This window comes from Rhinopithecus roxellana, chromosome 6 (genome assembly GCF_007565055.1).
Source record: "Rhinopithecus roxellana isolate Shanxi Qingling chromosome 6, ASM756505v1, whole genome shotgun sequence".
Lineage (NCBI taxonomy): Eukaryota > Metazoa > Chordata > Mammalia > Primates > Cercopithecidae > Rhinopithecus > Rhinopithecus roxellana.
Window position 1 is genome coordinate 41,730,736 of NC_044554.1, and position 23,675 is coordinate 41,754,410.

At 44.9% G+C, this 23,675-nt stretch overlaps 1 protein-coding gene and 1 long non-coding RNA gene across 4 annotated transcripts in view; one reads left to right on the forward strand and one right to left on the reverse strand.

Moving 5' to 3' along the window:
• AUTS2 (activator of transcription and developmental regulator AUTS2) overlaps window positions 1-23,265 on the forward strand; it is a 99,438-nt gene extending 76,173 nt beyond the window's left edge. The window contains exons 7-16 of one of the 3 annotated variants that reach the window (XM_030932354.1): window positions 1,599-1,694; window positions 4,182-4,253; window positions 5,507-5,536; window positions 7,554-7,625; window positions 11,704-11,845; window positions 15,325-15,402; window positions 16,009-16,053; window positions 16,337-16,420; window positions 17,579-17,801; window positions 20,095-23,265. In XM_030932354.1, coding sequence (XP_030788214.1) covers window positions 1,599-1,694; window positions 4,182-4,253; window positions 5,507-5,536; window positions 7,554-7,625; window positions 11,704-11,845; window positions 15,325-15,402; window positions 16,009-16,053; window positions 16,337-16,420; window positions 17,579-17,801; window positions 20,095-21,343 — 2,091 coding nt within the window. In that variant the 3' untranslated portion in view covers window positions 21,344-23,265. The remainder of the gene's footprint in view (window positions 1-1,598; window positions 1,695-4,181; window positions 4,254-5,506; window positions 5,537-7,553; window positions 7,626-11,703; window positions 11,846-15,324; window positions 15,403-16,008; window positions 16,054-16,336; window positions 16,421-17,578; window positions 17,802-20,094) is intronic. The other 2 variants (XM_030932353.1, XM_030932355.1) reach the window with 2 other exon arrangements.
• Window positions 16,966-18,739, reverse strand: LOC115898253. The gene is made up of 3 exons (XR_004057942.1): window positions 18,641-18,739; window positions 18,307-18,405; window positions 16,966-17,200 (listed from the first exon to the last, which is right to left on the reverse strand). It is a non-coding gene; the product is annotated as an uncharacterized LOC115898253 (long non-coding RNA).
• Window positions 23,266-23,675: the final 410 nt, after the last annotated feature.

Consider the following 23,675-nt stretch of genomic DNA (forward strand, 5'->3'; position numbering starts at 1 on the left):
TAAGAACATCGAATTTTTAAATTGTAAACTTAAAGGGAAAATGCCCACCTGGAGGCAGAGTACTAGAGATCTGAGTGTGTTTTACTGTGGCATGTATTTAATTACTCAGCTTTATTCAGTGTATTGTGGGACAGTTATTTCATATTAGGAGTTATAGTGGATAATATATGAAGTACTCAGTCTCCCCTGCTTTGGGGATTAGGACATTATAAGGGGAATTAAGATGCAATGCACTCAAGTATCTAAAACACAATTTTAGACTTAAAAGTAGTTTTAAATGAGGGTACTTGGCTTGCAATCACTATTTAAGTGGATTTAGTTCAATATCAATTAGTCTGAAAATCTTTGCTGCATCATTGAAGGGAGCAAAATGAAATAAAGACCAACAGAAAAAGGACGTGCTCTGAAAATGGGATTGCAAAATGTGAATTACCAAAAATAACTGACACAAATACTTTACGAAGAAGAGCTTCAATTACTGTTGTAATTTTGACATAATAAACAACCACGAGGGTGGGGCATTATTTAAAGTATTTGTATGGTGGCTTGATCACAGTAAATGGAACCAGACCAATAGGACCTCAAAAAGATTCAATTTTTAGAAGGAGGGAAAGATGTGTTTGCATTGCCTTCAGATTCTCTGTATGTCTTTCCTCAATTGTGTCCTTTTATAGACTGTGGATTGAGGAAAATTCATAGTCTTCATTCAGACTCATTCTGTTACCATCATCGAGTGGACTCCTACATGAAGGGCTTGGCTTGAGTATCCTCCTAAGAGCTTGTTCATTTAATAGCAGAAACCATTCAGAAGTGGCCATAAAAATTCAGATTTCATATGTTCATACAGAAGTGCTTTGAGCACCTGAGACTGAAACAAGAGCAAGTGAAAGCTCGATAGTGATATTCCAGGCTCGGGTTATTTCTGTGCAACCAGAATCCATCTTCTAGGCCAATTGGCAGCTCCGTTTAAAGTATACATCGAGTCGTTTTCTTTTACCCTTTCACACATATTTGTCATTATTTTAGATGAAAGAATTAAATTGTCCTCTGGAACTGCCACTTCTACAACAGCCTAATGAAGCAAGGATTGTGAATATGTTCTCATTTCCTCACACTATTAAAAGTCTAAAAGTACTAATCGAGTTTTAATGGTATAAAATCCTGGCACTCATGAAGACTTCTTTTTCTTCCCTTTTTTTTTTTCTTTTTTCTGCCTTTTTATCCCCCCCTAATTAACTTGTAATTTTCTGGGCATCTTATTTGGCTCAGAGTCCCTCCTGTTTTTGAAATGCCTTAAAATCTCCAATCATTTAGGACTTCTGATTTAACAATTAATAATTAGAAAAGCTCCCTTTCTGATGATGCCCTCACCCGGGACGTCATTTGCTGACTGATTGATCCTGAACTACTTTTAACTTTTTAAGTTACACATTCATGGCACATCTGTGTGATCATCCCATCATGGCTTCTTGACTAATAGCATCAAACTGAGATTACTTGGCTTGCTCATGTCGGTGTCTTTCTATGGGACGGGAATTTGAATATGTCACTTGCCTCCTACTAAAATCTTTTTTCCCCCTCTCCGTCTTTGGCCACAGCTCTTCCATTCCTATCCTCCTGCAGTGTCGGGCATCCCCCCTATGATCCCACCCACTGGCCCTTTTGGTTCACTACAAGGAGCATTTCAGCCGAAGGTAAGAAACCTCACAGTGAAAACACACAGGCATGTGTCTAAGTGGCGTCCCGGGGCCGGGCGTGCAGGAAGTTCTGCGTCCTCTTGCCTGCGCAGTGACTCATTAATCAGGTCCTAAGTGACCAATGGGATTAGAGTGAGCCTTTTTTTTTTCCCCCGAGTCCATCTGGTTTTAAATGGCCGTGAAAATTTAATATTCAAACTGTACTACCCACGTAATCTCAGTTAAGCTAAGATTTCTTGTGCTTTTCAAAATATACATTATATTTATTTTTTTTTACTACCAATATCGTGGACATAGCTTCTGGTCAGGAATTCTATGATATATCAGACACATGTGTGCCAGGTTGTTCTTCAGATATATGTAATCAGTAAAGACACAAAGCTGGGTCCTTATTGATTTTAGTAGAAGTGGGGATAAAGGCTTCAGGTATATGTAATTAGTAAAGACAAAGCTGAGTCCTTATTTACTTCAGTAGAAGTGGTGGGGATAAAGGTCCCACAACTAAAATTGTATCCTATGAATTCTTCTCTCATTCTCCCTCATTTCCCTCGCCAACCCCATCGGCTGCTAACAGGGTCTGCCCGCAGGTGGGGTGGTCGCCTACCATTTTGGTCCTTCTTTCTTTCTCCCTCTCTCTCTCTCAGCCATCCCACCCCTGCCATGGTTACAGTGGCCAAGGCCAAGACTTTGTCATCAGTTACTAACATCCTAGTGTGAAATTAACCTTTCATCCTTGATAACAATTAAATTCTATTCTACCTAGTCAATGAGAATGCTGTCCAACGTTGGCTACAGCTGTCTGTAAAGGTCTATATTGAAGAGTCATTCTGGAAACACTATCTTTTTAAATATACTTATAGTTTCTATTTTACTTTCACACAAAAATAAAAAGAGTCATACTTTCATGTGGGTAACCATTCTCAGACTTGAAGATATTTTGCTGTGTGTCGTTGAGTTTTCCTTTTTCATTTCCCCCCATCTCATTTCTAAGGTAAAACACAGTTTTGGGCCAGAGTCTTCCAGGATAAGCACGCAACTGCATTTCCAAAGAGGTGTTGCATTAAAACTAGGGACAGGAAAAGAATTAAAAGGCATTAGAGGTGGGGTCCCCCCCTTCAAAATCACCTGCATTGAACTGCATTGAATTCAGTTCATCTATTGAATTTGCCTTCATTGAATTGCAGCCTATATGCAAGGTTACAGATACACAGGGCTTTTATGACTGCCTCGTTAAACACTTCCTATCTGGAGATAAAATGATGATGATTTTAAACTCCTTCCCCCAGTCTGCACTTTACTACTCCCTCAGACCCTGGCCTATCCCCTCTAGGTTGCACCAAATCTCTGGGGCCTCCCCAAGCAGACTGGTAGGTCATTTAATAAATTAGACTATGTCCCTCACTCACAATTATCCAATCACACAGAAAACTACATCTGGGCAAGAAAGTGTCTCTCCTGGTGTTGAAATAGGCCTTTCCAGGCCATCGTCCTGATTGAATATGTAGATTGCAGTTCATTAGTGGAGTTCTTCATATGTATGCAAATCAGGCTGTTAACAACTTCAGCTTAATTGTTAGTTGTACTGCAGCTGATTGCTTTTCTTTCTTTCATTCTTTATTCCCCCCTTCTCCTTGTAGGCAAGCTTCGTGCCTAAACTTGAGCTCTTTTTCCTGACAAGTTTAACATCCTGGCGTGGGGGGTGTTCATAGAAGTTGTGATTTCTTCAATAAAATAACTGGTGGTGTCTCCTGAATCCTTTCCCACTAGAAAGTAGTGATTGTGCCCAAAGTAGGCTTTGTATTGTTGCTAATTCAAAGGACAGAAGCTCACAGATAAGGTTAATATTAGCAATATTTGAGAATGTTGGTGGGAATAGGTAAGAGCAAGCAGAATTGCTTTAGAAATCATCGGAGAACAGATCCTCAAGGTCCCTAAATTAGGTTCTCTTGTCCCATTTCCACCACTGCTAATGAGTAATTACTGAGTGTAATTCCTTGTTATTGTCTACCAGTTAAAACTGAGAGCTTAATGTCTGTACTTTCAGTTATTCTGATGAGAAACACCTGATCCTGCCAATTAAAATAATGTTCACTTAAGCATTTCTTGGAATGTTTGGTGATTAAGCCAAAAAAAAAAAAAAAAAAAAACCAATGGCAGTCCCTGCCATGGGTTCATTCAGAGGAAGAGGAGTTCCGGGACAGCATTTACGCTTGTGGCTTCTCTTTTTTGGTCCTGTGCTTTTTATTGCAGTGAAATGTTCTGGGGACCTCTCTGCTTTTAGATGCCATTGCTGGAGAGAGCAAGCTGTGGTCAGGCCCCCTTGAGAAAGAGCATGTGTGGTCCTTGAGAAAAATGAATCTTGCGTTTCAGAAGGAAACAAACAAATGAAGTTTGGCTTCTCTCCTTTAGGAGGAGGGAAGGATCTTGCTTTCGTGTCACCTGTTTTGTGCTTCCTAAGTAAGCTGTGGTCTAATTAATTTGTAGACATCCAACCCTATCGATGTCGCTGCTCGGCCTGGGACAGTCCCACACACTTTACTACAAAAGGACCCGAGGGTACGTGCAAAGTCAGGCTTGGTCTCAGGTAACACCAGGGGGTGTGTGTTTGCACGGGACGGCCAGCCCAGTGCTCGCATCTTCCTTAGCTCCTTTGAGCGAGCTGCTGTTTCAGCTGTTCTTCCAGTTTGTGGAAGAAAATGCCAATGGCTCTTAGAAAACAGTCTCTCCTGCTCACTGCGAGTGTAGGACACAAAGAGACCGACTTGCCAGTGGGAGAAAAGAGGAATGAATTATGGTCTGAGCCCAGAAATTGGACAGTGTCAGCTTGTATAGTTTTTACTTAACCAATCTTCTCTTTGTATGGTCTCCTTAAATTGTCTTACACACATGAAGTAGCTACAGAATATTCTGAATGGAAAAGCACTAAGGCGCTTTTCTTCCTGGAAGTCAGGCTACACATCCCCCCCTTGCCTGGGGTCAGGAAGTTATTGTACTGCACGGCTCTTTGGCCCTCTATTTTTAATGTGCTAGGGATCCTTTTGTACTGTAGAGCTAAATAAAATATCCATTATGCTTTGGTTATGTTGTTTATTCATAATTTATTACCACTGCCTGCTTCCAAAAAAGGAATTTGAAGTTGTACGATAGATATAATCTTGCCTCATTGTTACTTATAGTCATCTTTATACGAAATATGAAAACATCTTTAACAATATTGTCTTTTTACCTACATAAGGGCAGTCAGAAATTGATAACCAGAGTTAGATAGAAGTTTAAAATGACTCAACTATGTAAGTATGTCATGATGTGTAGTGAACTTCTGGAAAATGTCTAATAGCTGTAAAGAATGTAAAGTCATCAATGTAAGGGTATTGGTAAAGACAGCCTAATTCTCCTGGATGGATGGAAAGGACACCTCTCCCCAGATACCAGTTAGCAGACAGCTTTAAAAGCCTGGGGTCTGAAGGCCATTCTGCCTCAGACCTACCCCGTGTGGTTTGGAGCTCAAAACAGTGAAACTCCTGGTGTGTGATGTGAGCAAATCACATTGCCAGAGGGCACATTGCTATTGATTAAACTTGTACAGGGGCTTGTCAGCGTAGATGTACCAAGGCTTGTGAAGTGGGGGAGGGGACACTTGGCACTTTTGATAGTATGAAAATGGGTTAATTATTCTCTAAAAGGACTTCATTTAAAAGTAAAATTCTAACATTTTAATTTCCCCTCCTAATGAAGCACTACAAATTTGTTAATTAGAGCAATTGTTTGAGTGACAGGCATGTAACCAAGTTGTCATTTTCTCTTCACAGTTGACAGATCCTTTCAGACCTATGTTAAGGGTAAGAAAGCTTCTTATAGAACTGTTTTGCAACCTCTATTTGACTCCCTGTGGGTTAAAAATACAAGTCTATTACAAGGAAATAAGCCATAGAAATGTTGGAATAAGACATCGGAACGACTGTGATTGGGTTTTTCAGGTAGTGTGATTGAAAATGGCCTAAATTGTTTTGCTTTGACCGTTGGAGGCCATTGGCTTTTTTCTCTCTACAACAGAGAAAAGTCAACTGAGTCTGATCTCTTCTTAGCAGTTCTGGAAAAAGGTTTGACTAGTTGGAACTTAAGAGGAAAGGCTTAAGCTGTAGGCTGAAGTTAGTCTCTCTCGCACTTAGAAAATATATAGCTGGGGCCGGGCGCGGTGGCTCAAGCCTGTAATCCCAGCATTTTGGGAGGCTGAGACGTGCAGATCACAAGGTCAGGAGATCGAGACCATCCTGGCTAACCCGGTGAAACCCCATCTCTACTAAAAAATACAAAGAACTAGCCAGGCGAGGTGGCCGGCGCCTGTAATCCCAGCCACTCGGGAGGCTGAGGCAGGAGAATGGCGTAAACCCGGGAGGCGGAGCTTGCAGTGAGCTGAGATCCGGCCACTGCACTCCAGCCTGGGCGACAGAGCGAGACTCCATCTCAAAAAAAAAAAAAAAAGAAAATATGTAGCTGGGTCTATTTATTTTGGCTGGTGGCTCCCTCTTTCTGTACTAAGTGACATTGACTTGCCATAGCCGTTTGACCTCCTTTTAAGGTGCAGGAAGGAGATACTATAAGCATTTGGTTTCTTAACATCTTGCTTAAAGCAAATTGTTCTTGAGGTCTGCAGAGTGGCCAGTGTGATGACCTCTAAATGAATCCTGGTGTTTGGGGGTAAGACAGACATGATGAATTGTTGGACGGAAGATGTATGGACAGCAGATTTCTTACTATACATAACTCATTTCTAGGGGATATAATCAGATAATTTGATTTCTCCAGGGGAAAAAGGAGAATTGTGTCATCACTTAGGTGAGGCAGTATATTATTTGTGATTTCAAACTACCCATAATTTCATTGCAAGAGAAAAGAACTGACCCAGACTTGCATTTAAGTATATATTTTCGGCAATAACTCCATACTGTAGAAACCAGAAGCTTCTGTTCTTCGCCGATGTAGAATGAGGCTGTGTTTTCTTCTCATGTATCCAGTAGTTACTGAGCGCGCACCCCAAACTTATGGGTAGATAACTTAGCAGAAATGAAGTGAAGAGGTGGTCCCTGCCGGCTGACTGGTAGAAGAGAATACACTCACAGTACTCCACTCCTTATAAAGCAAGACATGAAATAATTGGAGAGATAATTGATTCAAATTCAACCCCAGAGGGTGGAGGATGGACTTGAGGTCTGCAGAGGCCTAGAGAATAGGAAGGAAGGAATTCTTCTCTTTGTTTCTTTTCTTTTTTTAAACGTAGGAACAATGCCCACCAACATGAATGAGTAGTTGACTCTTAGCATTTATGGTAACTGGGCTTCAATCAAAATGTGAAATTCTTTGTACCACTTTGGGGGTTAAAAACAACCACAGTTTGGGGGGAGGTTAGGACAGGTTCTGTACCCTCTCTTATTTTGATTTGACTCACATTCACTAATGAGCTCTTCTGAACAGCTGATTTGCATTATAGCATGGCAGCATTTGTTAAGTAGGGCTTCCCACTCTACCAGGTCTGCCAGCTGGCACCAGAAAAGAAAGAGAAGAGACACAGAGTGGGATTCAGGCTTTTGCCATCTTGTCCTTGCTAACCGGGGAGGTCCTTGTCAATGTGGTTTTCTGAGTAGCAAGCCCACGTGGGGAGAGGGGGGAGCTGGCTGTGACTCCCTTATGACTGGGCGCTGGAGAGCTGCTGACGGAAAAGCACTTGGAGAGTACAAAGCACTCTTGTTTCATGAAAAAAGCCTCTGCAGCCAAAATCTGCTGAAAGCTTTGGGGAAATTGAAGGTGGTTTTCTCTGAAATGTCTTCCTCCTAACCACATTGCTCTTTCTTGTTCCAGAAACCAGGGAAATGGTGTGCTATGCATGTTCACATCGCCTGGCAGATTTACCACCACCAACAGAAAGTCAAGGTCAGTCCGACCTTCCTGGTATAGGAAGAATGGGATGGGCATGTGAGTGTGTGATGTGCTCAGGAGAACCTGATTAAGGAGGCATTTAAAATATATATTACAGACCCATAGTTAGGAAGGATCAAGCCCCTCTTGGAAAAGCTACTCAGAAGTCTTAACTTTTTTTTTTTTTTTTTTCCCCAGAGTCAGGGTCTCATTCTGTTGCCCAGGCTGGAGTATAGGGGCACAGTCATAGCTCACCACAGCCTTGAATTCCTGGGCTCATGTGATCCTCCCACCTCAGTCTCCCAAGCAACTGGGACTTTAGGCATTTACCACCATACTTGGCTAATTTCTTGATTGTTTTTGTAGAGATGGGGGTCTCACTGTGTTGCCCAGGCTGGTCTCAGACTCCTGGCCACAAGCAATTCTCCCGCCTCAGCCTCCCAAGTAGCTGGGATTACAGTGCAAGCCACAGCAACCAGCTCAGAAATCTATTAATTAGGGAAACCACCAGTGAAATTACAAAACAAAAGCAAACTGATAATGCCCTGGGGTTCCCCCTTTTTAAATTTTGTCATTTTATTGATCCAAAGGGATTGAATATGGATTAAATGCTAAAATAAAGCTTTTGGAAATAAAATTATAGTGACCAAAAATTAGAATACAGAAAATACTTTGCATCTGGGAAGAGCTACAAATGAATGTTGGGTTTGGGTTTTTGTAAAAATAGTGACTGCTGCATTCTTTTCATTTTTTTGGCTGTGGGAAAACGGTACAGTCATGTATGCCCTATATGAAGATGATGCGACTGAACTGTCATTGGTCCTGTTGATGGTCAGTGCCGGGGGCTGGAATACAGTCAGTACTTGCAGGAGCTGCGTTCTGGCCATTACCTCGCTGTCCAAAGATGGTTTTTCCTTTTTGTCTATATTTTCATCATAGGGATGAATATATTCCATGTTCTGCTGAGCCTTTATGACTCAGTAGGGGAGAGATCAAGAACTTCTGCAAGTCCCTGGATACAGCATCAGTGCTTGGCTTAGGGAACACAGTAACTGACAAGTCGGTATTTTACAGTCTGGGTATTTACAGGCTATGTTACGATGCCCGTAAAAACAGGAGCAAACAAGCAATCAGATAACTCCAATAAGCTTCACTTAATCCATTTCTTCATGAACAAGCTTTTAGTCCTACCAGCATTTGGGAGCTCTCATGAAAGAAATACAGGAGACCAGTGAGCTAGAAGACAGAGCTCTTCATCACAGAAGAGAAATCTTTTTAAAAGGGTGATGTGATTTTTAAAATAAAACAGCCCAAGTTCCAGCCACTCCAGAGGCTGAGGCAGGAGAACCCCTTGAGCCTGGGAGTTTCGTCCAGCCTGGGCAACATAGCAAGATCTCATTTCTTTAAAAAAAAATGAATATATAAAAAATAAAACAACCCAGTTAAAAGTTAAGATGCAAACCTCAATCAATGAGGTCGCTAAGATACTTTGCTTTGGTTGTCAGATACCTGCTCTTTCTTAGAACATGCCATCAGTGAGTTTGGCTCACTTGCACTTTATCGTTTGGGGAAGTTTAATTGGAAGCCTTGTGGTCTATCCTAGAAAATGTGTGTGCTTTGAAGAGCTAACTAGATTTTGATGATTAGTTCAATTCAGTTTTTGTTCTGGTTGATGTGGTTAGTGGAACGGTAGGTAAAGCACATCTTCCTTGTAACTTCTTTGGTTAAAAGCGAGGAGGGATGTTGCACGTGCCACTTTAGCAACTTCTTTCCCATAAAAGTGTCCCCAGTGACTTAAACTTTCATTATCCCAATTCAATTAGAAAGACCTCTTGAACATGAGATAACTTCGTTCATCTTCCCTTTTCAGCAAACTGCTTGTAATCCCCAAGCTCCATTTTGCTTCATGGCCCTAAGTTGTGGTTAATGGAACTGTGCTATGTACCATGCAATATTAGCACTAAATAATTTGGCCACCAAATTAAAGGAGGTCCTCAAAAGAATTGTATAGATTCATAGTGAATTAGAAGCTTGGTTTTGAGGCTTGGCTATGACTTGATAGTGGGACTTTCATTATAGCATTCCCTGTAGATTTGAGCAGAGCTTGCATCTTCCCTTTCTCTGTAACGTTCCTTTACGCATTCTTTTTGTTGCTTACCCAGTATTTATCGAAAGAGCCTACGCCTGCAAGTTCCTTACTGCGCCGGGCTGGGGGCACGCGTCCTTCCTGGCGTCTAGTTGCTTAGAGTTCAGTAATGAGGATCAGTGTGTGTGTAAAAAGTGAGGAAACTGTGTGTGCTCTCTTAATGGGTGGTGTCAGTTTCAGCTGGAGGTGCACAGGTAGTTTTCGCTTTCAGTGGGGGTGATGGATGAGTGGGACGTTGCCTTCAGCAGTAAGGGAATAGCAGACTTCCCTGTCTCAGACCCTCACGCCACGTTCTGTCAATATAGATGCCCCCTAATGGGGCTTTGCTGTTGTACAGCCGGGCAGGGATCCCTCAGGACATGAGGGAGATTGAGCTGAGGCTAGAATGGGGCTAAAGAGGCTGAAAACCCAGGAGACTAGATGGGGAAGAGTTCATAGCAAGGGAAAGTCAAGGTCATAGCAAGGGAACGTCAACTGGAAGCTTCAAGTCCCAGGACCCCAGGCCTTGGGAGCAGTGCTTATCCGAGGAGGCGTGAAGCCAGTTCAAAGAGAAAGCTATCAAGAAACAAGGAGGTGGGGCAGCTTTGAAACCATGCTGGTGTGAGGACCTCCAGCCTAGAGAATGATGCCAGGGGAAGTTTGAGATGAAGATTATGAACCAATTTCTGCTGCCTAAGAGGATGGTAGGCAGAAAGATTAGCCTGAGGATGCATAAAGAAGAGGAAACAGAGTGATTTCTGTCCATGATAAGGACTTCACACGAGTCTTTTTTTTTTTTTTTTTTGGAGACAGCCTCGGTCACAGCAACCTCTGCCTGCCTCCCAGGTTCAAGCAATTTTCGTGCCTCAGCCTCCCCAGTAGCTGGGACTACAGGCACTCACCACCAGGCCCAGCTGATTTTTTGTATTTTAGTAGAGACAGGGTTTTACCATGTTGCCCAGGCTGCTCTTCAACTCCTGAGCTCAGGCAGTCAGCCCACCTTGGCCTCCCAAAGTGCTGGGATTATGGTTTACTTGTCTGGACGGACCCCCCCCCCACAACCTTCCTCAGGTAATTACAGGTAGAAGGAAGAGATAGGGCCTCTATTAGTTAAATTAATACTCTTACTTTTTCTTTTTTTATTTATTATATAACAATGATCATTTGAAAGCTTATAGACATGCAAATATTTCTGCATAACTTTCAGTTACTAATGAACTGTGATCTATTAGAGTATGGCAAAGAGTCATTAAACAATTAATTTATACAGCAGATTATTCATGCAGAATTCCTAATAAAATGAGCTTTAAGACACCATTATTTTAAATCTTACTAAAATGGGCCTTTACAGCAAAACACTGAACTACTTTGGGAGTGGTGGCAGTCTCCATAAATAGGATATGGTTTTATTTCTCAAGCCATTAACCTTAAAGACCAAACATAGCTGGGTGCGGTGGCTCACACCTGTAATCCTAGCACTTTGGGAGACCAAGGTGGGCGGATCACTTGAGTTTGAGACCAGTCTGGCCATCATGGTGAAACCCCATATCCACAAAAAATACAAAAATTAACTGGGCATGCTGGGAGGCACCTGTAATCCCAGCTACTTGGGAGGCTGAGGCAGGAGAATCGTTTGAACCTGGGAGGCAGAGGTTGCAGTGAGCTGAGATCACACCAGTGCACTTCAGCCTGGGCGGCAGAGTGAGGGAGACTCCGTCTCAAAAAACAAAAAAAAAAAACAGACCAAACACTAGTGTTGTCACTAGACATTTCTGGTGTAACAGGCACTACCGGCCTGCAGATCTGACATTTGAGGGTGAAATGGTTTTTGGGTAGCTGCTTTCTCTCACAGTGTTTGTAAACTTGAACCCGAGTGCACCGTTCACAGTCTCCAGCTCCAGCTCTTCACTAACACCTTTCTTCCTTACTGTTGGCCTTGGGACCCTTACTGTCCCCCTTGCTGTGTAGAAACAGATGCAGTCAGACCCACATAAGCTGGACTTCGGACTGAAACCTGAGTTCCTGAGCCGCCCTCCAGGCCCCAGTCTCTTTGGAGCCATCCACCACCCCCATGACCTGGCACGGCCTTCAACTTTGTTCTCTGCCGCTGGTGAGTGTGGGTTTGGGTGGGGGAGCAGAGCTGAGAAATGTGGTTCTCAGGTAACTAAATAAATGAGGTTTGGGCTCTGAGCCGCCGCTCAGTCACCACCTACAAAAATACAATTTATGCCAGCTTGCAAGGCAACATCGCAGCACATCCAGCGGGTTGGGAATCTTCGTTGATACACTCTTTCATTAAAGGAGGAAGCAGAGATCATCTTTCCCTTACAGGGATTCACATCGCTTCGGTTCATTATTTGCTTCTATATTAAACCAGTATAACTCACAAGCATGTCAATTGCTATTGAGAAAGATCAGAAGGCTTACAAGGGCAGATGGGAAGGAAACAATGCCAGGAGTTATAGAAGGATGCGGTCGCCCTTAATATGGTGCCCGCAGCGCACTGTAATTTTGCACCAGGATGCTCAGTCATGCTGTGTTTTAAAGTCCTGAGGATAACGAATGATGATTAAGGCAGTTGCCAGGAGTGTGGTCTGTGATAAGGGAGGGTGGGCCACTCAGTTGCTGGTTTTCTCTGCTACAAAACATAATACTATTGGCTGGTTGGTTAAAGCGATGGAAGAAATTTAGGAAACGGCATAAACACACAAGTGACCTGTTCATCAGATCTGTAATTGATTTAACCTCTGAGAATACACACTGTCAAGTGTGTGTGTGGAAGGGGTGAGGTAGAGAGTGACCATTATGCTCATTCCTGCTCCTGCTACAAACAAAAGGCAGCGGCTGTAAGGACTGTGTGGTGGATGAGAACAGCCCTCTTGGTATCAAGGGTTTCTTGTCATTCTGTCTTCTTTAAAGCTTTTTTAAGTGTAACTTCTGGCACACAGAGCTCTGCTCAGTTAACACTTAAAAATGATGGCATTGAGCTCATTCTGCTAATCACTTCATACCCACTGTGCTAAGTAGAATTTATTCTTTTGGTCGTAAGCGGTCAAGGGGCTCCCCATTTCTGATCCTTGCGGGACAAGTCTCACAGCCATCCTGCCAGCTGCCACCCCAGGCTTTTATCCAAGACTCACTGTGGGTGGACCTCTGGCTCTTCAGTGCAGGAAGAGAGACGCACCCACATTGCAAGAAATCTTCATTATAATAATAGGCCTTGCTACCAAAGCAAGTGAATCCCCCTGGAGGGTCGATGGAATTTGCTAAGGTCTCAGGTTCTTCTCTGTCAGTGCTGTCTAGGGACATATTTGAAGGCTCTGTTACCATGGCACCTAGGCTCTGAGACAGGGCTACATTAAGAGCGATTTTTGGAGAGAAATAGATTTCTCTCTGGTTTCCATTTGAGCCAAGTGGATGAACTGGCTTCTTTTGCTTCAATAATTCTGAAACTGCAAGGCACCCCTGGGGGCCCTGGGCTTAGCAAAGCTCTGGTCTTCATTGAAGCATTAATTAGCTTGCACTACACAGACAGTATGTGGCCAAAATTTTATTTAGCCGACAACACTGCCAACGCCTGATGAATATCCTGGAATATATTCACTTTGTGGAGGCGGGGTATCATTCTTACACTTCCCAGGTGGAAAATAAGCCAGCATGCAGGACTGGATAGATAGCCCTCAGGTGTCTTCCAATTCTGAGCTACCGTGACTGGGATGATGTTCCAGAACGAACATACTGTGTGGCTTCCTCTCCAAACCCAGGCCACAAGACTTTTGCAGCCCAGGGAACAGCAGTCCAAAACATGAATTGAGTTAACAGAGTGCAGACAGCAATGACCCCTACATTTAATCCATCTTCCTAAGGGAATTTATATTTGTTTATAGGAACTTAGAAAAAATGCAAAGGATTATGGAACAGTTATTCCTAAATTCTTTATCCAGGCCCTGTTTATACTTCCATTCTAGAATGTAACCTTCTTTAGCATAAGCAGTATGGGATTCTGCCCAAAATGGTTATTTGGCGAACCTTGTAACTGATGTGTATAACTTGTACATACTTAAGAAATCCAGCCATTTTCATCTTGCTTTTGGGTGCTAATCCCATGAATATAAACTAGAGACTTCTTCAGATGACCTTGGCAAATCTCTCATCTAGGACAAGGCCTGCCTTCCAGGGAGCTAGCCTCCTTAGCTAGTAAGTGGCCTCATATTAACAAGCCCATTTGGCACCCTAAGCCTTTAGAAATGCCCTTCCCTAATTCGCATTTGCACACTCTCTCTCTCTCTCTCCTTCCTTCCTTTCCCAGCTTCCTTCAAGAACAGGAATAGAGGCATCTTCAAGAAATACACATTAGGCAAAATACAGAGTAAAGGAGGAAATGTGGATCAAGGGAAAACTGAAGGAAACCACTAAATTAGACCTGAGCTCCCTGACAGGCAAAGCAAAAACCTATGAGTCGGTTATAAGATTTTTAGTGCCCCAAAACAGAAGAATCAACCGGCTTCTCCTGGCATTGAAAGTTGAGAGACATCAGAGGACTTCATCTCCTAAAACCTAATGTAACTCACAACAATGAGTTTTATAGAGTTGGACCTTATAGTATCCTTCGAAGTGGCTGCATGCGAACTAACATATTCTTCAGGAGAAGGGATTCTGCAAGGCCCCGGAGTAGCGTAGCTGAGAACCACGGCTTCAGGACCACCCCTCCTGAGCCAGGGATGATAAACGGGCTGGGTGTCTGGAACAGTGTTTCTCAAAGTGAAAACTTGCCCCTCCGAGATACTCACTCTATGAGGAAAGGATTCCGTGACGAAATGTTCCCCTCTTAGAGAATGAAGGAGCCTATAAGCTTATTAGCGGCTCTAACAAGTCTTCAGTAAAGAAACTTGGCTTAGCTCTTTCTAATCCAGTATTTCTCCAAATTTACTTGGTTATAAAACCTCCCCTCCTCCCATGATGCAGGGGAGTTATTGCTGTCTTTGTAATACTGTGTGTCATCGGCTTTAAAAACAAATACCTCGGCCGGGCGCGGTGGCTCAAGCCTGTAATCCCAGCACTTTGGGAGGCCGAGACGGGCGGATCACGAGGTCAGGAGATCGAGACCATCCTGGCTAACACGGTGAAACCCATCTCTACTAAAAAATACAAAAAACTAGCCGGGCGAGGTGGCGGGCGCCTGTAGTCCCAGCTACTCAGGAGGCTGAGGCAGGAGAATGGCGTAAACCCGGGAGGCAGAGCTTGCAGTGAGCTGAGATCCGGCCACTGCACTCCAGCCCGGGCGACAGAGCGAGACTCCGTCTCAAAAAAAAAAATAAATAAATAAATAAATAATAAAAATAAAAAGAAATACCTCTTTTAGGTGGTGGCCAGCCATGCTGGGAAAGTGAAAAAGGGATGATTGATTTTCTGCTTCCCAAAAAAACATTTTCTTTTACCCCGTGTCTTGCCTGCAGGGGCCTGGGTGGACTTTAGCCATGACCTCCCTTGAGCATTTTTTCTCATGGGGCCGTTAAGCAAGTAGAAGCCGGTTGCATCTTCAAAGTTGGCTTTTTGTAAACTCTGGTTTTGTTATGTTTGACTTAACAGGTGCTGCACACCCAACTGGGACCCCTTTTGGGCCACCTCCTCATCACAGCAACTTCCTCAACCCTGCTGCCCACCTAGGTGAGTCACCCAAAATCATGGGAACTGAGGTGTGTGCTTCAGGCAACCCTGCTGTGTTTACCATGCTTCCGCTGCACCTCCAGGCAAACTGGTGGGAGTCCCAGATACCTCGCTTACCACTTAGGCAGGAGATGGTACTCTCTTAGGGGTTTCAATACATGCCATCCAGCTTCCAGATTTCATCTCTCACACCACATTCTTTCGGTAGTGGAGCTGTGCTCAGCAGTGGTTCTGCCTGAGCTTACCATGGTGCAGTGGGTGAGAGCCATCCCTTGGTATCTCAGGGAATCCGAGTTTACAACAGCCTGTTCCTGCCCATTGGAAGAAGATGGTGAGCTCTTGCCCCGTAGCAAAGGTCACCTCTAGGAAGCGGAAAGAAACACAAGCTGATGTTATGGAGAGGTGCTATTCCACATGTCACTGCCTCGATGAATGAGTCTCTTCCTAGTGAAGGTGCATGCTTTGTGTGGCCTTTGCATATTCGATCCCATCTGCAAAGTGTACAGGCAGATGCAGGCATTGCCTTGCACAACATCAGGGCATATCATAGGCGTGCCTTCAGAGTTTCATCATGGATTCAGATGTCACCTCTTTCTGTTCTGTTAGAACCTGCAGAGCGCACTCCTGGCAGAGGCGAGACTGGGCAGGAAGGCAAGTTGTACACCCTGGCTTGAGTAGTGTCCCCACTGGGCAAAGGAAGAGTAATGCAAAATGCACAGTTGTGGAATTAGAGCCCTCAGATAGATTTTGCTAACCCAGTGCCTAAATCCAAGTGTAATGAAAACCTTTTACACCATCCAGTAGGAGAAGTGGGACAGGCCAGGTGGGGGTGTAGAGAGGGCAGGGATCCCGCATCACCCTGCTCCCAGGAAGTTCTGGGTTCCTCTCTCAGCAGAGCCCCTGACCATTTCCTTCTTCCCCATCTTGTTTGCAGAGCCTTTTAATCGGCCGTCTACATTCACAGGCCTAGCAGCCGTTGGTGGCAATGCCTTCGGGGGACTTGGAAATCCTTCCGTTAGTGAGTACCTCTAACTTTTAAAAATCTGCCTTGGACTTTTTATCTCCTGTGATCCGCATATGGCTCAAGACCTTTCTAGAGAAAAGGAAAACTATGCTCTGGGGGGGACCAGTGTAGGTTATATCACTGCAAAAGCAGGCCTTCACAGTGGGGTGAGGTGGAAGCGTGCAGAGCCACCACTGTGAGGGCAGCCGCCACTGTGAGGGCGGCCCCCTGTGGCTATCCAGTTCTGAGGGGCAGGAACGGCAGTGTAATTGATGACCACAGAGAGTTTACTCAAGTTCAGAGTTTCATCCACATCCCATCTCTGCTCTCCAAGATTTTGGCTGCAACTCACATTAGAAATGAAAGCAGTAGTTACATTTCATCTTGCCCGTGGCATTCGTGGAGTTGAAAAAAGCACAATGAAAAATAGCAGGAAGACAGCACCAGGCTCGGGATAATCAAGATTTGGCAACATTTTATTCTCCATCATCTAGGAAGACTTTGCAGTTTTCTACTATTAAAAAAGCTCATCTCGATTAGGAGAAGAGTTAGAAGCCCATCTCACGTTCTAAACATTAGTATTTAGTTGCTGGATATGCAAATTATTTTCTTTCATGCCACATACCATATACTCTGGGTACAGGAAGAGCTAAAACGTGTCTCTGAGCATACCGTCACAGGTCAGTCTTTATTTAAAATACATCAAGGAGACCGGTGTGTCTGTTGAGGGCAAGGTCCTGTCTGGTCTCTGGTGACACTTGAGAGGGCCGCGATGGGTAGAGGAGACGGTGACTTCTGCGAATTAATTTAGAGTTATTAATCCAAATCCCACCATCATAACACACCCTTCTGCATGCCTGGAACTTATGCATGCACCAGATACGTTGAATTAGGTTATCTCAATACCCATTTGGTCCCTTTTCCTTTTTAATTTCCCCTGTCCCCACCTTTGCTTTTGGTTTTAAAAAGAAAAAGAAAGCTGTGAGCTACCTCTCCAGTGTAGGACAAGACTTCCTCTAATGAATTTGTTAATCTCCTTTCCTTTTCCAGCTCCCAATAATATGTATTCATTTTAACTCTGAATGCTGTTAAAAGTTTTTTGGTAAGTACCTTCATTACAGCAGATTATATAATTTCTCTTAAACCTTTTTGTTCTCCACTTCACCATTTCAGCACCCAACTCAATGTTCGGCCACAAGGATGGCCCCAGTGTGCAGAACTTTAGCAACCCTCACGAACCCTGGAACCGGCTGCACCGAACGCCTCCGTCGTTCCCGACCCCTCCGCCCTGGCTGAAGCCAGGGGAGCTGGAGCGCAGCGCGTCCGCTGCAGCTCATGACAGAGATAGAGATGTAGATAAACGAGACTCATCTGTTAGTAAAGATGACAAAGAAAGGTACGGAAAGAAACCGCTCTCGAGTCCCCACTCTGTGCCAAGTACCAGTGGAACCGGCCGCCCACCCTCCCTGTCCCAGCCTCGTGCTTTAGCCACCCCGCTAGCCTCAGCTCATCCCCACAGCCAGTGCCCGCAGCCCCTCGCAGTCCCCATGGCCCGTAGCATATGGTGACGGTAGGAGATAGCAGAGCTAGCAACAGATTCCTGTCTCAGTCGCAGTTACACATCAGCACGTCCTAAGACCCCGTTAGTGTGTCCAAACAGAAGTCTTTCTCTAGAAGACAGGGAGTTGGAGCTTTGGGCCAGACACACACAGCATGAATCAATTCCATATTTGCTTTCAAGTCCGTGCAGTCCATTAAACCATCCATAGGTTTTTCCCGCTCTTTTCTTCTTTTTGTTTTCTTTTAGAAAGCCATGTTTGCATTGCCTCATCATATTTTTCTCAAGTTTTGTTCAAACTCAAAGCCTGGGGCTCACAGATGACTAATACGATTTTACTCACCTAGATGTAGAGAAACGTCGACAAGCAGTTTTGGTCTGGTTTTGGTTTCACTAGTGGATAATTTTGTTAACCGTTGTCTCTGCACTTGGTAACCCATGCCTAGAAAAAAAAGTAGTATTAAAGAGGGAATGTCTTGCAGTATTTTTTCCAAAGAATATCATACACATTCTTGACAAAATGTCTCCTTTTTTCTTTCTTTAGGCTATTTTCAGTTTAAATGAACTGATAAGGAATGCACAAATATGCCTGACAGAAAATACCTAATCCCAATTTCCTTGCAGTACTTAAGATTTAAATTTGATCGAAATCTTTAATGTTTCTTTTCTTTGTGTACCGTGTATGTATGTCTGTGTGTATCTCCTAGTAATTTCAAAGAATTCAACTTTGCAGGCTCTGAATGCGGCAGATTAGTAGATACTCATCAGAGGCCATTATGCTGACTGATAAAAGAAAAAGACAAAGTTTCCTTCAAGGCAGTATGATAACAATCTCTTAACCACTGGGAGGAACGTTTCTGACATTCAGCTCTGAGCTGTGAACTGCCGAAATGAGGCACGCCTAGCAACCTAATGTGGCCGACCTTAGGCCGCCAGCTTTCCGTACACAGCCTGTCACTAGGTGCAATGCAGGATGTGGCCACCAGCCCTTTGCGCGTTTCTCTGGATGGCGTCAAAATGGCCTCTTGGATTCAAGTCAGGAAGCTTAATAAATAAAATGTACTCTTCTTCCATACTTCGCTTAAAAGTTACTCCTCTTCTCTGCATGTGGGCAGGAAACAGCCCTTATACGGGAGCCTCCTGAACTCTCTCACTGTGGTCCTCTGATCCTTGCACACCAGCACCGAGCCAGTGTGGCAGGCTGCCACTCTCCTCAACTTTGCCATATCTGTCTTGGCGCCATCTATAAGATTTGCCTGGTCTTAGTTTTAACTCAAGTTTTACCTTATTGTCATTCCATTTGTTTTTGCATTTTCTGCCCAATACTCTTGAGCCCCCATCCAAGACAGGTCTCTAAAATTCTTGTCTTGCATTTTCACTCACAGCTGTTCTCTAAAATTGTTTTCAATGTCCTCATGAGGTTTTATGTTTAGGGACCTGCTTTTCCTACTGCCTTCCCTCCGTCTTCTCATCAGACTTTGGCTTTCTTATCCCATCTGGTGCACAAGTGCTCTTTGCAACTCAAAAGTCCTCCAGTTGTGGCTTCCTTTTGAGCCTCTCTCACATGCTGTGTCTTGGAGATGGCTCCATATCCACGTTCTTTGCTCTGAAACTGGTCACTTGTCCTTGTAAGGAGCAAGAGACTTCTGTAGCACTGGTTGAACCCTTCCTTCCACTGGCTCTGTGTTGCACAGTTGGAAGAAAAGTGATACTTGGCGGGCGTTGGCCTCTTAAAACGGGATTCTTAACACTAGACAATCCGGAGAGTCCACACAGTGGGGCTGGATTGCCGCATCACTTTATTGACCACATGCAGCCATCTTGGCTTCCTGGAAGCTCTTCTGTGCTCTTGGTTGAGGCTCTTACAGTGCAGAGAGATTCTTGCTCCCGCAGACTCCCCCTCACCCTCATCCCTGGTCCGTCTCCCCCATTAAGCTTCCTCTAAAATCTAGGTAAGTAGGATGAGGGTGGCTGGCTCTGCCCTGCCCAGGGCATGGCTGCTGCCTTGGTGACCATGGGAAGCAGCCCCCAGCCTGTCCTCGTCACACCACCATTTCACCCGCAGCCCCTGGCCCGGCCGACTCGCCGGTTTCATTTCATCTGCGTCCTTGTCTTCCCCTCTCTGCCCCAGGGAAAGCGTCGAGAAGAGACACTCCAGCCACCCTTCACCAGCACCTATCCTCCCGGTGAATGCCCTGGGACATACCCGCAGCTCCACTGACCAGATCCGGGCTCATCTGAACACTGAGGCTCGGGAGAAGGACAAACCCAAAGAGAGGGAGAGAGACCACTCGGAATCCCGCAAGGACCTGGCCGCCGACGAGCACAAGGCGAAAGAGGGCCACCTGCCCGAGAAGGACGGGCACGGCCACGAGGGGCGCGCCGCGGGCGAAGAGGCCAAGCAGCTGGCCCGGGTGCCGTCTCCCTACGTGCGGACCCCGGTGGTGGAGAGTGCCAGGCCCAACAGCACCTCGAGCCGGGAGGCCGAGCCGCGCAAGGGTGAGCCGGCCTACGAGAACCCCAAGAAGAGCTCCGAGGTCAAGGTGAAGGAGGAGCGGAAGGAAGACCACGACCTGCCTCCAGAGGCCCCGCAGACCCACCGGGCCTCGGAGCCGCCGCCTCCCAACTCCTCGTCCAGCGTGCACCCGGGGCCCCTGGCCTCGATGCCCATGACGGTGGGGGTGACGGGCATTCACCCCATGAACAGCATCAGCAGCCTGGACAGGACTCGCATGATGACCCCCTTCATGGGCATCAGCCCCCTCCCGGGCGGAGAGCGCTTTCCGTACCCTTCTTTCCACTGGGACCCCATCCGGGACCCCTTGAGGGATCCTTACCGAGAACTTGACATTCACCGGAGAGACCCGCTGGGCAGGGACTTTCTGCTAAGGAACGACCCGCTCCACCGGCTCTCGACTCCCCGGCTGTACGAAGCCGACCGCTCCTTCAGGGACCGGGAGCCTCACGACTACAGCCACCACCACCACCACCACCACCACCCGCTGTCTGTGGACCCTCGGCGGGAGCACGAGCGGGGAGGTCACCTGGACGAGCGGGAGCGCTTGCACATGCTCAGAGAAGACTACGAGCACACGCGGCTCCACTCCGTGCACCCCGCCTCCCTCGACGGACACCTCCCCCACCCCAGCCTCATCACCCCGGGACTCCCCAGCATGCACTATCCCCGCATCAGCCCCACCGCGGGCCACCAGAACGGACTCCTCAACAAGACCCCTCCGACAGCAGCGCTGAGCGCACCTCCCCCGCTCATCTCCACGCTGGGGGGCCGCCCGGTCTCTCCCAGAAGGACGACTCCTCTGTCCGCAGAGATAAGGGAGAGGCCCCCTTCCCACACGCTGAAGGATATCGAGGCCCGATAAGCCGAGAACAGGAGCACGAATGAGGAAGAAACCCTAGGCAGACACCAGGCCAGACTTGAGAGACAGAACTCCTGCATGGCTCACATAGACTGCGGGGGCGGGAAGCCCCACCTCTTCCCCTTGTAAAAAATGTATAGACTCTGCACATTTTGAAATGTTTTGTATATTGTATGTTGAGATTTTTCAGATCTTTTAGCCCAGTCATATGTTCTCACGTCTCCTACTTTTTCTTTCTCGTATAAAACTTTTTGATTTGAACCAAAACAGTGAAGATGACAACACACACCAATTAGATGATAATTTTGGGGGGGCGGGGGGAGAAGTCCACGCCATCCATCATGCAAAATTCTTTCAGATGAGGTGGGAAGACAGACAGTGTACATAGTTATGTAAAAAGAGATTGCTTCATGAGCTAATGGTTCATATATGCAAAAGGGTAAGATGAAAGCTTTACTTTGTACAAATGTAAATAGGTAAAGATTAAGTAACATAATACATTAATACTTCTTAAAATGTGCTACTTGCAAACTTACTTAATATCACTGAACACAGTCGGCTAAGGCTGTGTTCCCATATATTGTTATAGACAGCTAAACCCTTCAACTATGCAATGAATGTTCGGGCTTTTCACAAAAGCCCGCCTAACTCAAAGGAGCCTTTTCAAATCCATTTACAACATACTTAAGGTCATATTTTCCCTGAACAAGCGCTTACGTGATATGACTCTGTTTTCCTTGCTTGTTTTTTTTCAAACGGAGAAACATCCTATTTTGCAAATTGGACCCCAGGCTGGAACTTAGCATCTGAAGTTGCCGCTTGTGGGCTCTGGGGAAAAGTGCAGCCCCGGAGAGGTAACTGAGGACATGAGCAACCGGTGCCAGGGAGGGTGGGATTCGCCAGATGCCAAAATCAGGGGACGGGTGGTGGTGTCTGTCAGACACACACAGGTCGCCAGTGACTTCACACACACCTCATGTGAGAACCATGCCTTTTTTAGTGTGTCCTATTTCATACCTGTACACACTTCGTTTTGTAATGAGATTTACTTACACCCAAACAGATCCTGAAAGAAAGCTTCAAGTTTTCTCAGATGATGGATATGTTTTCACTGTATTCAATAACTGACCGATGTAAGGTGCACGTTTCCCGATGTGACGCACTGTATTCCAGCTGGTGATCAAGTCTGGGAATAGCCGTAACAGGTCAACCTTGTGGAGCCATCGCGAGTTAGAGGGTGAAAGATGGCAGAAAAAAAGTCTTGTGTGTGAGTGTGTTTTTTGAGTTTGCATCAATCTTAATGTCTCTTCATAATACTTTTATAATACATTAAGCCTCTTGTCTACATATTTGGAGAGAATATGACTTTACTAGCAGAGAAATACAATATATCTTGTCTACTGGACTGTAAAATATATGTATGAAATAAAATTAGTTCCATTTGGTCTTCTAGTATATTAAAGTGCTATCTGACGTTGTTATCCTGTTTTTGCAAAAAAAAAAAAAAAAAAGTTAACTACAGACCATTGTTTCTAATAAGCAGAGAGATCTATTTTAGTAGTAAACTGAAGGTTTAGTTGTGAGCTTCAGATTTTGTGAACTCCAGATGTTGTGCGGTGTTTTTTTTTTTTTTTTTTTTGTTATTTTGTTTTTTTTTGTTTTTGTTTTTTTTTTAAAGACAACAACTAAAAAAAAAAAATCCAAGGAATATGTACACTGGAACTGTAGTGGTAGCTTTCAGTATTGTAAAGAGATTGTTCTATACGGACCTTTTTGCTGTTTATCCTGTATGTAATAAAGTCCTTTCTAGATCCTATGTGAAAAGAAAAGTGAAGCAACTGAATCTTCAGCATGTTCTCATCGGCGGAGCCTTCTTGTGTAATGTAAACTGTGCCATGTTATTAAAAAATGTGAACTAAGCTTCCAGCTGCTTGTTTGTGTGAGGTGACCATCATTACCTTAGGGAAGAAGCCATACCTGTACAAGACCGGGCTCGTGAAAAGAAACACCTCGAACCCAGCCTGCGTGAGAACAGAAGGCTCACCTGCCGTGGCTGACCACCCTACCCAACTCGGTTAGCGTCTCACCAATTCGTTACTGTAAACATTTGCACCCCACACAGTTGCTTGTGGTTTTTTTTTTTTTTTTTTTTTTTGCGGGGGGGGGGGGTGTTCTGTTCATTTTTTGTATGTCCAAAATACTGTAAAAGTCAGGTACTTCTGGATTTTATAGACGTTTGTACCGTGTGGGCCACGTTAGCCAGTTCTGTTTGTGCCTCTGAGCTACTTCAAAAGTGAGCAAAAGTGTTTGCTTTTCCAGCAGTGATGAGAAATCT